The sequence below is a fragment of the Pelophylax lessonae genome, assembly GCF_965119305.1.
Source record: "Pelophylax lessonae genome assembly, chromosome: 2".
In the NCBI taxonomy this organism is placed as follows: Eukaryota; Metazoa; Chordata; class Amphibia; order Anura; family Ranidae; genus Pelophylax; species Pelophylax lessonae.
Window position 1 is genome coordinate 509776978 of NC_138769.1, and position 14618 is coordinate 509791595.

General features: G+C 43.2%; 1 protein-coding gene across 1 annotated transcript in view; it reads left to right on the top strand.

The window, feature by feature from the left end:
- MYCBP2 (MYC binding protein 2) overlaps positions 1 to 14618 on the top strand; it is a 553924-nt gene that overhangs the window by 107680 nt on the left and 431626 nt on the right. The window contains 4 exon segments of the mRNA XM_082246610.1: positions 2606 to 2759; positions 12733 to 12929; positions 13493 to 13735; positions 14107 to 14178. Of these exon segments, the coding sequence (XP_082102736.1) occupies positions 2606 to 2759; positions 12733 to 12929; positions 13493 to 13735; positions 14107 to 14178 (666 nt within the window).

A 14618-nucleotide genomic window follows, 5' to 3' on the forward strand; every position in this document is an offset into this window, starting at 1 on the left:
ACAAGCTTTATTGGGACCCCCCACAACTGTGACCAAGCTGTCCCTAACAACTGATGGTCTACTACCAACAAACTGAAGCAGGTATGACTGGCTATTGATGTTGGCACTGTTCTGTCAATCACATTGCCTTATAATCAGAAGCCCCTCTACAGGCCTCGGGCGTTATGGCCCATGCAAATGGCCAGCTGCTGTCGTCTTCAAGAGTTTACTCCTTTTTCTTAGTGTGCACGTGTGTTGCAGCCCCCTTTTTTTTTTTTTTTAAGGACGAGCTGTTTTTGGCTTCAGCACACTAAGGAGTAGCCTTTTGGCAGTGTTTTTGCAAGAAAAGCTGGGCCAACACTTGACAGGACCTCACAGTATAGATAGCTGGAGTGGGGAGGAAGGTAAATACCGTATTTATCGGCGTATAACACGTTCCTAAATGTTAGGAGAGATCTTTCAGGAAAAAAGCTGAAATTTAAAATAAACAGCTTTGAACTCAGAACATTTTTTTTAATCAAATGCAGTCTCACCAGTGCCCACGAATGCAGCCTCGCCAGCGCAGTGTCCACCATTGCAGCCTCGCCAGCGCAGTGTCCACCATTGCAGCCTCGCCAGCGCAGTGTCCACCATTGCAGCCTCGCCAGCGCAGTGTCCACCATTGCAGCCTCGCCAGCGCAGTGTCCACCATTGCAGCCTCGCCAGCGCAGTGTCCACCATTGCAGCCTCGCCAGCGCAGTGTCCACCATTGCAGCCTCGCCAGCGCAGTGTCCACCATTGCAGCCTCGCCAGCGCAGTGTCCACCATTGCAGCCTCGCCAGCGCAGTGTCCACCATTGCAGCCTCCATTTTTAGGAAGAAAAAGTGCATGTTATATGCTGATAAATACGGTATTTACTAAGGCAGGCTGCACTAAGGTTTATAAAAGAACAAGTTCACCAAGGCCTCATGTACACTGCTGCTGATAAACGGATGTTTAGGAGCAGTTGGGCGTTTTTTTTTTTTTTTTTTCAGCAGCCCCTGAACTCTCCTCGGTTATCTTATCTGTCCATGTACACTGAGACGTTTAAAGTCGTTTAGGGGTATTTAAAGTGAAAAAATATGTTCAGACAGAAGTTTATTGGCATTTAAAACGCCAAATGCTTGTATCAGCGAGTAAACGCGGTAACTCGCGTTTACAAACATTTCTGACCATTTTACAATGTAAAAAGGCTGCTAAATACAAATGCTGCTAAACGCGGCATGTAAACTCAGCACAACGGACAAATTTAACCGTGCGTTACTAGCTGTCAAGTTCCAGCGTTTAGGAGAGGTTTTCAAACGTCCCATGTACATGAAGCCTTAAGGTGAACTTTATCTCTTAAGGTTTTACAACCTCATTACAGCGCAACTACTACTACTTTGAAAAGTTTATGCCAAAAACAGATTATTTCTATCTCTAAGAGTTAATATAAATATATAGGTGCAGTATAGTGAGTGTGTGTGTGTGTGTGTGTGTATTTGGCCTACGTTCTGGAAATTCTAAAAAATGTATACAACTTCCATAAGAAGCACCACCATGTGCTTTTAGTGGAATGGAATATTTTTAAAATGAACATAGAGATGAAGTCCAACTTAAATCAAAGTATTCTTGTGGTAGTGTTTTGTGCTCCACAATCACTTTTGTTTTCATATGCGTGATTCCCTGCGTGATCCGCCACACTAAGCTCTCCTTTAAGGGGCAAATCACTTCCTGCAATATCCTGATAGTCATGTGTCACCTTTTCTCCTCTGAATTCTCCTATTTATCCATGTCTTTTGCAATTTTTTTCGAAAGCAATACATATTCCCTGTATGATGCTCCTATTCCCCACAGCAGGAGCTTAGAAGAAAAGTAAAACCATTTTATAATGCTTTTTCTCTTAAATATTGTCAGTGTTCTTAAAAAGCTTAAAATGCCCCTCATACTGAACACAACAGATAAAAACATGTATACTTTGCCCTTAAGAAGTTTGGCTCAGCGGCTGTGCTCTGGACAAAAGCTCTCTAACTTCCTGGTTAGGTGACGTCACCGGCGGTGCCTAGAACTGCAGTTTTACTCACTTTTTAGTGAGGCAACACTGATAAATGAAGCAGTCCTCTTACATAAGTAGTTAGAGCCATTAGAAACTTCAAGGTCATGTCCAATATTGAGCTTATTCCATATGTCTTGTCACTTATGCATGTACTAAGCAATCCAGTAACTTTGCATATCCCCAATTTTACCTTGTTTTGCTGTTTAGACATATATAATGCATGAGAAATTTTTCCTTTCTGCCCTCATCTACTCTACACTTCAGATTAAGTCTGCCTTCATTCTGCACAGACTTTTTTTTTTTTTTAATCCATTACAATGAGCTCCTTTTTGGTTATGTGTATTTTTTTTTTTATTTATTTTATTTTTTATTTGCAGTGGATAAAACGGTGTCTGCAATTTTGTTAGTATAAATGCAGTGAAAAGAAACTGAATGACCTGTAAAGCAAATCTGATAAAAGCATGAAATTCAGTACAATGTCTATGAACTTGGCGGTCCTCTTATGTTAGGCTACACACTCGTAATACAAATATTTTAATGAATATGTTTGTTCCTCTTTTGCTTTCTCCTCAGATAATTGAAATTGGTTTATGTGAAGTGTTTGAGCTGATAAAGGAGACACGATTTTCCCACCCATCACTGTGTTTGAGGAGCTTGCAAGCCCTCCTCAATATACTACAGGGTCAGCAGCCAGAGGGACTTCAGTCAGAACCCCCAGAAGTGTTGGGTAAGGCTAAACACAAACCAGAGTGCTCTTAGCTCTATATAGTGCATTCTCATTCCATACATATGGACAGTATAACAAAACACTGAAGACTTAGGGTCCAGGTCGCCTGCCATTGATTAGCACAGGACCCGTTCTAATAGGAGCGACACAAGTCGCTCCGACTTAGAAAAAGGGTCCTGTACTACTTTGGGGCGACCTGGAGGCGACTTGCATTGACTTCATTATATTATATGAAGTCCGTTAGGGCTGCAACTAACGATTATTTTAATAATCGATTAGTTGCCGATTATTTTTTCGATCGGATAAAATCATAAACCTCAATATGCCTTTTTTTTTTTTTTTTTTTCATTTATTTAAAATAATAATGAACAGACAGAGTGTTAGTGCCGGTCCACACTTGTGCAGTTTGCGAGATCGCATGTAATTCGGAGTGCACTGCTCCTAAATTACATGCGATCTCATGTGCGAATGCAAGTTCAGCCATACACTTTGTATGGCTGAATTTGCAGCGCAACCACAGCAAACTCGCACATGAGGCTTTTTTTGAGCCGCCTCAGAATCAGATCGCACAGTGGTTCACACTTGTGCGATCTGATTCTGTGCGAACTTGCAGATCGCACTGCAATATGCAATCGCATATTGGGGGTGTCGTTAACTTTTAATTGACACTCCCTGCGTATCGCATATGGCAGTGTGAACTGCCAGATGTGCAGATGCGATGCGGGAACACGCTGCATATTCGCAGCATTCCCGCATCGCACAAATGTGAACCGGCACTAAGGCCATCGCATCCGCACATCTGGCAGTTCACACTGCCATATGCGATACGCAGGCGGTGCAAATTAAAAGTTAACGACACCCCCAGTTGCGATCGCATATTGCAGTGCGATCTGCAAGTTCGCACAGAATCGGCTCGCACAAATGTGAACCACTTACCACTGTGCGATCCGATTCTGAGGCGGCTCAAAAAAAAGCCTCATGTATGGCTGAACTCTCATCCGCACATGAGATCGCATGTCATTTAGGAGCAGTGCGCTCCGAATTACATGCAATCTCGCAAACCGCACAAATGTGAACCGGCACTTATACCAAAACTTTTTTTTTTTTTTTTTTTTTAATTAAGCTGCTATATACTGTAAATAATATAATAAATGCTTATCTAGATAAGAGTTAATATTCCTTATAAGGTGCAATATTATAATAGAAAAATAGGTGAATAAAAACGTCCATGTCAGCCATAGATATGAAATAGGGAGCATAGAAAGACCACCTATATGTGTTATATGGACGTTTTTAATCACTTATTTTTCTATTCTAATATTGCACTTTATAAGGAATATTAACTCTTTTATCTGGATAAGCTTTTATTCTGTTTTTTGGCGGGCTGCATTGCATTGAATGGACACAGTAACACTAAACTCGGCACTCACGTTTTGCTGCTTCTCCCTCACCTCGATATGACTCACTCCCTCACTGACTCAGCAAGAAGGCAGAGAGGAAAGGAGGAGGGAGGGGGGAGGTCACGGAAGTGCCAAGCTGTGAGAGAGACAGTGAGTGTACACTGCAGCTTCACGGAGGAGACGGAGCTCGCTGACAGTTGGGGAAAGTCAAGAATGCAGCACAACTAATCGACGGAGCAACTAATCGATAATGACAATCGTTGACAACGATTGTGATTATCGATTTAGTCGATTAGTTGTTTCAGCCCTAAAGTCCGTGCATGTCGCGCCGAGCATCCCTTGAGCAGGCAAAAATTGCATAGGTTCTCCAGTGCCTCTTGCGATTGCCACATGGCATTCTGGGAGGAAACAATGTTTTTCTTGAGGACGTAGACCCATCAAAAGATTCAGTGTGTACAGATTAACAGCAGGACTCTGCCTGGTATTTATGCCCTGCTGCACATCTGCGCTCAAACGGGTGGATTCCTGTTGATGCGCACAGATTCCACAGTCTCTGTAAGAACCCAGCTGCATCTGTGTGTATGCATTGACAGATTTGCACCACATCTGCTCATGATCGGGATTTGCAGTCAAATTTGAGAAAACCCTCAAGGTTTGTGTTCCCATTCACACAGCATACCTTTCACCTTTTTAGATGTTTGATCTTAAGAGAAGGTCTCATGGCCATCTACAAGCATTTCTGAACCATTTTAAAGTGTGTCTGTCCCAATAGGCATAGGCTAAGGACAGGTTGAGTTCTCTCATTAATAGACAATGCAGAAGGCCAGCTTCGGAATCTTTAATACTTTAAATAGGGAAGACCGTGTTCAAATCTAGTTTACTTCTGATATAGAGATCTGCCAGCACAATACAGACAGGGTTCATTATGGCATACACAGCTCCCTAATAATGAATGGGCTACTATACCTGCAAGTTGGACCCTCTTGAATCTAGCCTTAAAAGAGAAGTTTGGCTTTTTTTTTTTTTTTTAAGAAATCTTACTTACCTAGGTGGGTGCAGCATTGGTCCGATGAGCCACCTGTTCCCCACTGCGTCTTAGGCTGAAATCTGAGCGATCAAACACTGATCACTCAGTTCTCTGTTCCATGAGCAGAGAGCTGTTGATGGTCAGTCACCATTGTGACCGGTGTCTGTCACTTTTGTCTGCTCTGCCCCTCCAGTTCTCATGTGTGGATCCCCACCATATTGCAATCTTGCCCTAGTCTGGACTGTCTGTGACGTCCGAAGGCTTCAGCCTGCTGTCGGAGAAAAACCGTGATCCAAAGGAGAAGTACAGCCAAACCATTTTTGGTTGTTCTTCTTTAAAGAATAGGCAAAACCTTCCTTTTTTTTTTTTTCTTCATTTTGTATAGCGTAAGGGAGGGTTAATAATCCCTGTACGATTTATTTTTTATTTTTCCATCCGTTTTCCTTCGTGGAAATTTCAATTAGCTTCCTGTCCCATAACCCAAAACAGTAGGTAAGTGGAAATCCCTGAAAATTGAGGGAATTCATTTGGGCCCCCCAGGTCACCAGAACTAGCATCTCCATTGGAAGGTTTCTCCTATATTTTCAGGGGACAACCCAAAATGTGGGATTTTTTTTTTTTTACTTTTCAATGATAATGGTAAACAGGACAAATAGGGTGAATCACCCTAATGGGAGCGCAGACAGCAATAAAAACTGGCAGGTGTTCTAATGCCTCTCCACTCCATCCAAAACTAACAAAAAAAAGTCTTGCCTTAAGTTATATTTCAGTTGTCATGGGGATTTAATGCTAGGAAACAAAACACCGGGCGGTAATGTTTTTTGTTTGAGAGACTCGCTGCTACACATGCACTACAGAGGATCTAGGTCAGTGATGGCGAACCTTTTTGAGCCCGAGTGCCCAGACTGTGACACAAAACCAACTTATATATTTCAAAGTGCCAACATCCATCGCCATGCAGCACATCGCACAACTCCATCACACTGTAAATTTCTAGTACATAATATGTATTGCCCTTCAGCTCACAACTCTGTTGTCCGGCCCCTTCACATCAGTGAGCTGCACATTACACATCGTCATGTAACTCATAGCACACCTCCTCACCATGCATCCCACCCTCCATACAGCTAATGGCACACTTTCCTCTTCATCACACATCTGCTCCCCCCTCTGCAGCTCACCACCCCCTCTGCTGTTGTACGGCAGTGGTGCAGTGACACTCATGTAGTCCATCATGCTCCTTCTGCCTACACATCCATGGCAAACGCCCATAGCACAGAACACGGTCACATGGCGCAGCTCATTACCATCAGCTCTGAAATCATCTCTGGGCTTTCTCCCCTATGGATTGAAGCAGCTGCATTCGGCAACCTTCGGGCCACTTCTCCTCCGCCCTCTAGTCGATTGGCTGTTCATTCCCTAAACGAGGGAGGTGATTGGCCGCCTAGTTGATTGGCTGTTCATTCCACGGCTGGGGGAGGTGATTGGCTGCCCTTCCTGCCAGTCTTATTTGGTTCCAAAGCATTTTGCCAAAGAGTTGTGCTCTGAGTCAAAGTGCTGTGAATGATCTGGAGGAGGAAGGGCAGTGCCGGGACAGTGCATGGACACTGGGCGCTATTTCCTCTCAGTGAAGTGTGTGGAGCTTTTGTGTGCCCGGAACTGCTCAGAAAACTATAGCTCGCCTGCCCAGGAAGAGGGCTCTGCGTGCCAGCAGTGGCACTCGTGCCATAAGTTCGCCATCACTGGTCTAGGTCAACTGCATTTTTAGTGGTGAAAAAAGTTCACTACTGAAGGCAAAATAGCAGAGATTCTGTTGTCCTGTATTTAATCATATTGGGGATACAGTTGTCTAATTTTTGTTTTTTTGGTAAATATTTTGAGCTTAAATTACCAGGCTAATGGAGGTTTCTCTTTTGTTCATTGATGGACACAGCTCCTGGTCTTCTTGACCATTGGGTTATACTGCCCCCTACAAGAGTAGGACACTAGGCAGAAAGTCTGGCTAAATTTTTTTTTTTTCTGCCTAGTAAGGAGTAAGGACCTAGTTCCTTGCTGGGATCTCTGTTCCTGGCAATTTTTTTTTTCTTTTTAGATAGGCTGTTTTTTTCCTGTGAGATCTGCAATCAACTGGCGGACTGGGCGTCAGGCTGGATAATCTAGATCCAGTGGTCAGCCCAGTCTGGCCAGCAAGCGCACGCAAACCTCAGCTCTGCGCTAGGTCACCCGCGACATAGCCCCACCGGACGGGGGCTTGCCTGCGATGTCGCATATGACCGGGTCTCGGCCCGAGTCCCAGCATTCCAGCTTGCCGACAACCCCCCATTTCAATGGAGAGGAGATTGTGTCTATATAAAGTGGCTATATTTGTTTAGGGGACTTTATATAAGGCACCACACTTATTAAAACAGAGTACAATAATATAAAAGCTTTTATTGAACAAGTAACAGAAAATGTATTGTCCAATATGACATTATAGACTGATCAATAAAAGCAATACAAGAAACCGGCGTGACCGCCGGGTGCATGAGCAGTTGGCGGTCTCCCCACTATGGCAGCGGATGTGTAAACCAACACGCTGGCGTGCAGTGCCAGCAGTATAAATGGCAGACGCCACACGCCAAGCGCGGGAACATGGCGCCAATGGGCGCGATGGGAGGAGGCGGGGCTCAAGGCTCATTGCGGCTCCCAGGATATAGCGGCCAGACAGACCACAATGATCTAGGATGTATCCAAATGGGAAATTATACAATGACATGTAAATATATGATAACATTAGTAATCCCACATGATATAACACATAGGAGATGAAGATGCAGATAAAAAAAAAAAACGGGCACAGGTGTCTTCCACCTAAATATACAGAGTTACAGGAAAGTATGATCTAAATTACTTGTACTACTATTTTACTTTATAGATGCATGATGTGCATCCACTCCTGAGGAAGAAAATTTGACTTTGTGAAACGCGTAGAGTGCAATAGATGCAGTTCTCATCATGGTCTTTATGTGTATGCCTATATTGGGATTCTATTATTGCTTTTATTGATCAGTCTATAAAGTCATACTGGACAATACATTTTCTGTTACTTGTTCAATAAAAGCTTTTATATTATATGATAAGTTATTGTACTCTGTTTTAATAAGTGTGGTGCCTCATAAAAAGTCCCCAGGGCAAACCATCCATTGATGCACTGACTATGGTCCTTGAGTCATTTGTGTCCCGGGTGGAGGTTGTTTTTGGGCGACGGGCTAGCAAAAAGCGCCCCTCCATCTTCCGCTGCTTCATCTGTCTCCTCAGATCCTGAATCTGATTTGGCGGATGTGAGTCACTCCCTGAGTTCTCAGATAGTGAGAATGATTCCTCCACTCCTTTAGCAGTGCAGGAGAAGGCACTGGTGGACCACTGATTGTATCTGTGCGTGAGTCCTTAAAAATGGAGGACACAGCTGAAGCTGTGACGGAGGTCTTGGTTCCTTTTGGCACTCCTAAGCCATCTAGAGCGGCAAAGTGTTTCCTTTCCCCTCCTATTTTGACAGAATTGTTGATGAAGTGTGGGAACGACCTGAACCTCCCCTTGTGGTCACTAAGCGATTTGCTATGCAGTTCTCCTATGAGAAGTCCCTTCTTAAAAAGTGGACTGTTCCACTGGTGGTTGACTCTTCAGTTTCCAGATTGAACAACGATTCCGGTTGAAGAGTCTCCGACCTTTAAGGACCAGGCTGACGGGAAGGCGGAGGCTGTGGCCCGCAATATGTACACTGTGGCTGGTGCGGCACTGAGGCCGGTATTCACTATTGCCTTTGTGTCGCAAACTCTGACCGAGTGGGCTAAGCTTTTACACCTTGACCTGGAGGGGGAGCAGCCCCCCCTCCCCCTTGTTTAGCTGTCTGACCAGTTAGTCCAGGGGCTGCAATTTATCTGTGATGCCTCTTTGGATGGGGCTCCCCAGTTGCTAAGCTCTGTTTCAGCAGTGGTCCTTCAGTGGGCTTAGTATGCCATTCTGGTGCCGCTGTCGCCGACGTTCCTTAAAAGCTTCCTCTCAGGGAGGACCTGCTGTCCCAAGGGCCAATCTTCCATCTTGCTTTACAGTCGCTGGCTTTTTACAGCTTGGCTGTTGAAAGCCAGGTGCTAAAGCATAGTGGTTTGTCTGAATCAGTGATTCCAATGTTGTTAAAAGCTAGGAAATCTACTTCTAGGAAGATCTGTCGTCCTACGTGGAAGACATGTGTCACGTGGTGTGAGTCTTTTGGGGTTCATCCTCCCTATTTTTAGGTGGCTCGGATCTTGACCTCCCTCGGTGGTTGAGCAGAAACTGGCCTTGAGTACCATCAAGGGTCAGTTATCAGCCTTGGCGGTTTTCTTTCAATGGCCCTTGGCCACACACTCCCTAATGCATACTTTTCTTCAGGTAGTTGGCACGCTCCTCCAGTGCGGTCTCTGTTGCTGCCTTGGGGCCTCAATTTGGTGCTCTGTCCTCCAGAAGCCTCCTTTAAGAACCCTTCGGGAGATTCCCCTGCTTACACTGTCTCAGGAGGTGGCCTTTTTGGTGTCTGAATTGGCGGCTTTAGTCTGTCTTTTCACCTTGGGGGTTCAGAGAAAAGGTGGTTCTTCACCCCTGTCCATCGTTCCTTGCAAAGGTTGTCACTGATTTTCATTTGAATGAAGACATTGTGTTGCCTTCCCTGTGGCCCAGGCCAAAACATCAGAGGGAAATTGCTTTTCATGCCTTGGATGTGGTCCGGGCAATTAGGGTGTACCTGGCAGCTACGGAGTCTTTTAGGAAGTCAGACTCACTATTTGTGCTAGTGGATGGGCTACGGAAATGGTTGTCCACTTCCTCTGCGACCTTTTCCAGACTAATCAGACAGACTGGGATTCAGGCCTATTTCATCAAGGGTCAAGTTCCTCCTTTCCCTGTCAAGGCGCACTCTACTCGGGTGCTCAGTGCCTCTTGGGCCTTCCATCATGAGGTGTCGGTGACACAGGTTTGCAAGGTGGCCACCTGGTCGCCAGTGCACACTTTCACAAAGTTCTATAAAGTGGATGTGTTGGCGTCTGCAGATTCTTCCTTTTGGCTGCAAGGTTTTTCAGGCTGCCCTTTTGGAGGACCTGGTCCTCTTTTAGGGTGTTTTGTTGTTTGTTTTTTTTTGTTTGTTTTTTTTTTTTTTAGGTGAGCTCCAGTTTTGGTTGAGCTGCTATTTACCTGGTTGGCTATAGTTGGCCTTGGGAATTTTCCTTTTCGCTCTTCTCATCCCTCCTGCTAAACACTGCTTTGGGAGGTCCCAATGGTTAAAAAGATCAGGAGCTGTGTCCGTCAATGAACGAAAGAGAGAAAATGGGATTTTTGATTTACCGTAAAATCCATTTCTTTGATCATTGGCGGACGCAGCACCCACCCCCCTGTGGAGTTGTATTTTCTCTGACACTGCTTGTAACAAAACGGAGTACCTATAGCAGAGAGAGGGAGTATACCCTCTGGGACTGCCCATAGGCATAGCCAGACTTTTTTCTGTCTACTGTCCTACTCCTGTAGGGGGCAGTATAATCCAATGGGTAAGAAGATCAGGAGCTGTGTCAGTCAATGAACATCAGATTAATGGAGTCAAAAATCCCATTTTTGTAGGGATTAGTGGGGATTTTGTGTGCGGCATAGTCTACTTTACTGCGGTCCAGACACATACCTCTGAACCTTCTGAGATTGCAATGAGGGACGCTTATTCGCAAAAGTACGTAGGCCTACGACACACCCTACTACGTGCCCCTCCTAAAGGAGAATTGTGCAAAAAAAATAAGTTCATCCCACAAGTGCATTTTTTTACTACTATTCTTTTATACTGGCTTTTGTGATTTACAAATGCAGCAATTTAGAAATTGGATGAAAGGTTTATAACTGGGAAATCCCTTTTTGAGAAGTAGTGCATTTTATATGCAACTATATAGATCAGACCAAAATGAGGGACAAATGAGGTGAAAAGTGACAAGAGGGACTGTGTTCCGAATAAGTGACAGTCCCCTCGAAATCGGGGACAGTTGGGGGCTATGCAGACATAGAGTAAGTCCACTACATATGAACCTTTTTGAGTTGTGAGCTTTCAAAGATGCGAGCATGTTTGCACAGTTTTTTTTTTTTTTTTCTTTCCAACCCAGCAGGCTGAATAATAATAACAAAAAAATAAAAAACCACAACACAAATGTTGGTGCAATAATTTCCTCATCTTCGCGATTGTGTCTTGACAGGGGTCCCCACCAAAACACACTGATCAGTGCTCGCAGCCTTTGTCTGTTAGCACTGATCTTTGTTGGACATACGAAGGAGTAGGGGAGTTACTGTATACAGGCCTTGTACTGTGGAATTTTTCCTCTAAAACAAGGAACAACTTGAAACTAGTGCTGATTTTAAGCCCCTGAAGCTCGTTTGTTGCTAATGTAGTGCCCACCATCTAGAGGCATAGGCCTTTGCTTCCTTATGTCAGATTTGCCTCCACATGCTTCACAAAATAAAGGCTCGAGTTGTTCTGCTGAGCCTTGGGTACAACACCTTCTCCAGCAGGCTTAGAAAAACAATAAGTAGCACAGTAATTACTTTCCAACAACTGGCACTGCAGTGCTTGGGAAGACACTTCAGTTCTGGTGAGAAATGCAATTATCAAGCGCAGGAACAGGCAGGATCTTCGTTCAGTGACTTTACACTGCAGATATCTAGCTACAAGAACAAGGTTGTAAGGCAATGCAACAGGCCAGAAGTACATTACAGCTTCTCATGAGAAATTCAAAGCAAACAGCATATTTTAAGTGTGTTTTTTAACCACGTTTATTATTATTATACAGGATTTATATAGCACCAACAGTTTGCGCAGCGCTTAACAAAATGAAGGTAGACATTAGTTGCACTACAATTTGGAACAAAAGGAATCAGAGGGCCCTGCTCGTTAGAGCTTACAATCTAAAAGGGAGGGTCAATTGATACAAAAGGTAAAAGCTGTGGGGGATGAGCTGATGGAGCAAGTGAAACAGTGTTATTTAGTAGCCAGATAGGCTTCTTTAAAGAGAAGGGTTTCAGGGATCGTCTAAAGATGGATAGATTAGGGGACAGTTGGACAGATTGGGGTAGGGAATTCCAAAGAATGGGAGAAGCTCTGGAGAAATCCTGGAGGCAGGCATGGGAAGAGGTGACGAGAGCTAGAGAGCAGGAGGTCTTGGGAGGACCGAAGAGAGCGGCTTGGTTTTATATTTTGAGATCAGGTTAGTGATGTAGCTGGGGGCAGAGTTGGGGATGGCTTTGTAAACTATTGTTAGCACTTTGAATTTTATTCGTTGGGTGAGTGGAAGCCAGTTTATCCTTGTTATATATACTTATGACCTCAAATCTTCACTTAAAAAAAAAAAAAAAAAAGTCTGCTTTTAAACAATTTTTTTCTGGCTAGTTATTACTGGGTTCTGCCTTTTGCATTCTATTTGTTGTGTGCCATTTTGAATTTGAGGTTTGTCTAAAAATGATAGAGATAGCTGCTGCATTTCTTATTTGTGATGTTGTTTTTTGTTCACAGAATCTCTTCTTCAACTTATTCTGGAAATCACTGTTCGTAGTACAGGAGCCAATGACACCACTGGCCAGTCACTAACTGCACTTTCCTGTTCCTGCCTATTCAGTCTGGTGGTAGCATGGGGAGAAACCGGAAAAACCCTTCAAGCCATTTCGGCTATTCTTACCAACAATGGCAGCCATGCATGCCAAACCATTCAGGTAAAACAGAATTTACCCAAAAGTGATGTTTATTAAAATTAATTGTGAGTCATGTTGAAATGCATAGCATTTTGACTACAAGAAAAATGAAAGATCCTTGGATCATAAACTGTTTTTATCTCAGCTAAAGTATATATGAGAAATTGAAGCGTTTTCAAGACTGAGAATCGCTTGTTTGGAGTGTCTGTGAAAACACTGTAAGGTGGATTTGGGGGGGGGGGGGGGGGCAGTGGCCAGATGCACATGTGTATTCTTGCTATGAATTAGTGTGGATTTCACTCAAGAATCTGCCCTAATGGTTTGGATGTGTGTGACTGGTGGCTGTGGGGGGAGACTACGACTTTCAGTAAGGACATGCATATGGACAGCTCGCTCGTGGAATATATTTTGGATTTATTGTATTGAATATACATATCTGGTAAGGACCATCAAACATTTTAGATATTCTGGAGTACCGCTTTCATGTTTAGGTTTTCTTTATAAACTAAACCAGTTTTGCACCCATTTTACTTCTGTGCTCTCTTACATCCCAACCATAACCTTTTTATTTTCATATGTGACAGGTGCCAATCATCTTGAACTCTCTGCAGCGGAGTGTTCAAGCAGTTCTGGTGGGTAAAATTCAGATCCAGGACTGGTTTACAAGTGGGATTAAAAAGGCTGCCTTGATGCAAAAATGGTCTCTGAAAGAGATCCCTGTCGATGAAGACGACCAGTGCCTCCTTCAGAGCGACGGCTTCTTTCTCTATCTTTTATGCAAAGATGGCCTTTACAAAATCGGTTCTGGATACAGTGGAACAGTAAGGGTGAGTAGAATCTATTTCATTGTCTTTGCTTTGCCGAGGGCATTCTGGATTATTTTCAAGCTTTTTTTGTTGTAAATTAAGGGAAGACCTACAGTGATCACCCAGTGACCTGAATTTTAATAGATTTCATCTATATATCTTCGTATAACAGATTAATGGGCTCTTGCTGCCAAACCATACCCTTATTTTTCCATTTGCTGTATTGATCTTTTGGATACTAAATCTTTTTTTTTTTTTTTTTTGTCACAATTACTAAGGTTATTTAATGCATGTATTTGATTGCAGTATATGAAATGGGAATATGTACTACAGTATGACCCTAAAAACAACTGTTTATATAAATTGTTAAACCTGTGTTTTTTTATTTTCAGGGCCACATTTACAATTCCACATCCCGCATCCAGAGCAGAAGAGAGAAGAAGTCTTGGTTAGGTTATGCTCAGGTACATTCAGGGTTTTTTTTGTGTGCAGTTGAGGAAACCTAACAATACACAACCCATTAGAACAGTGTTAATTTTGGCACCAAATTTCAGTTTAGTTTTAGTCTTAGGACTAAAATGGCATTTTAGTTTTAGTCCCATTTTAGTCTTCTGTAAGTGTTTTAGTTTTAGTCGTATTTAGTCTACTAAAACTCCAGTACATTTTAGTCGACTAAAACGTCCTACATTTTAGTCGACTAAAACTCATTTTAGTCATCTATAATGGAATGGGTGTAGTTCAATTGTAATTTGTAATGCATTATTTAAGCATTTCTGTACAATTTCCAAACTCATTATATACTACTGCTGGTCCTGGAGTGAAAAATCTAATATGTTATTATTTATGGTATTAAGCTTTGAGCATGCACCAGTGTTAATTTTGGTAGCAAATTTCGATTTAGTTT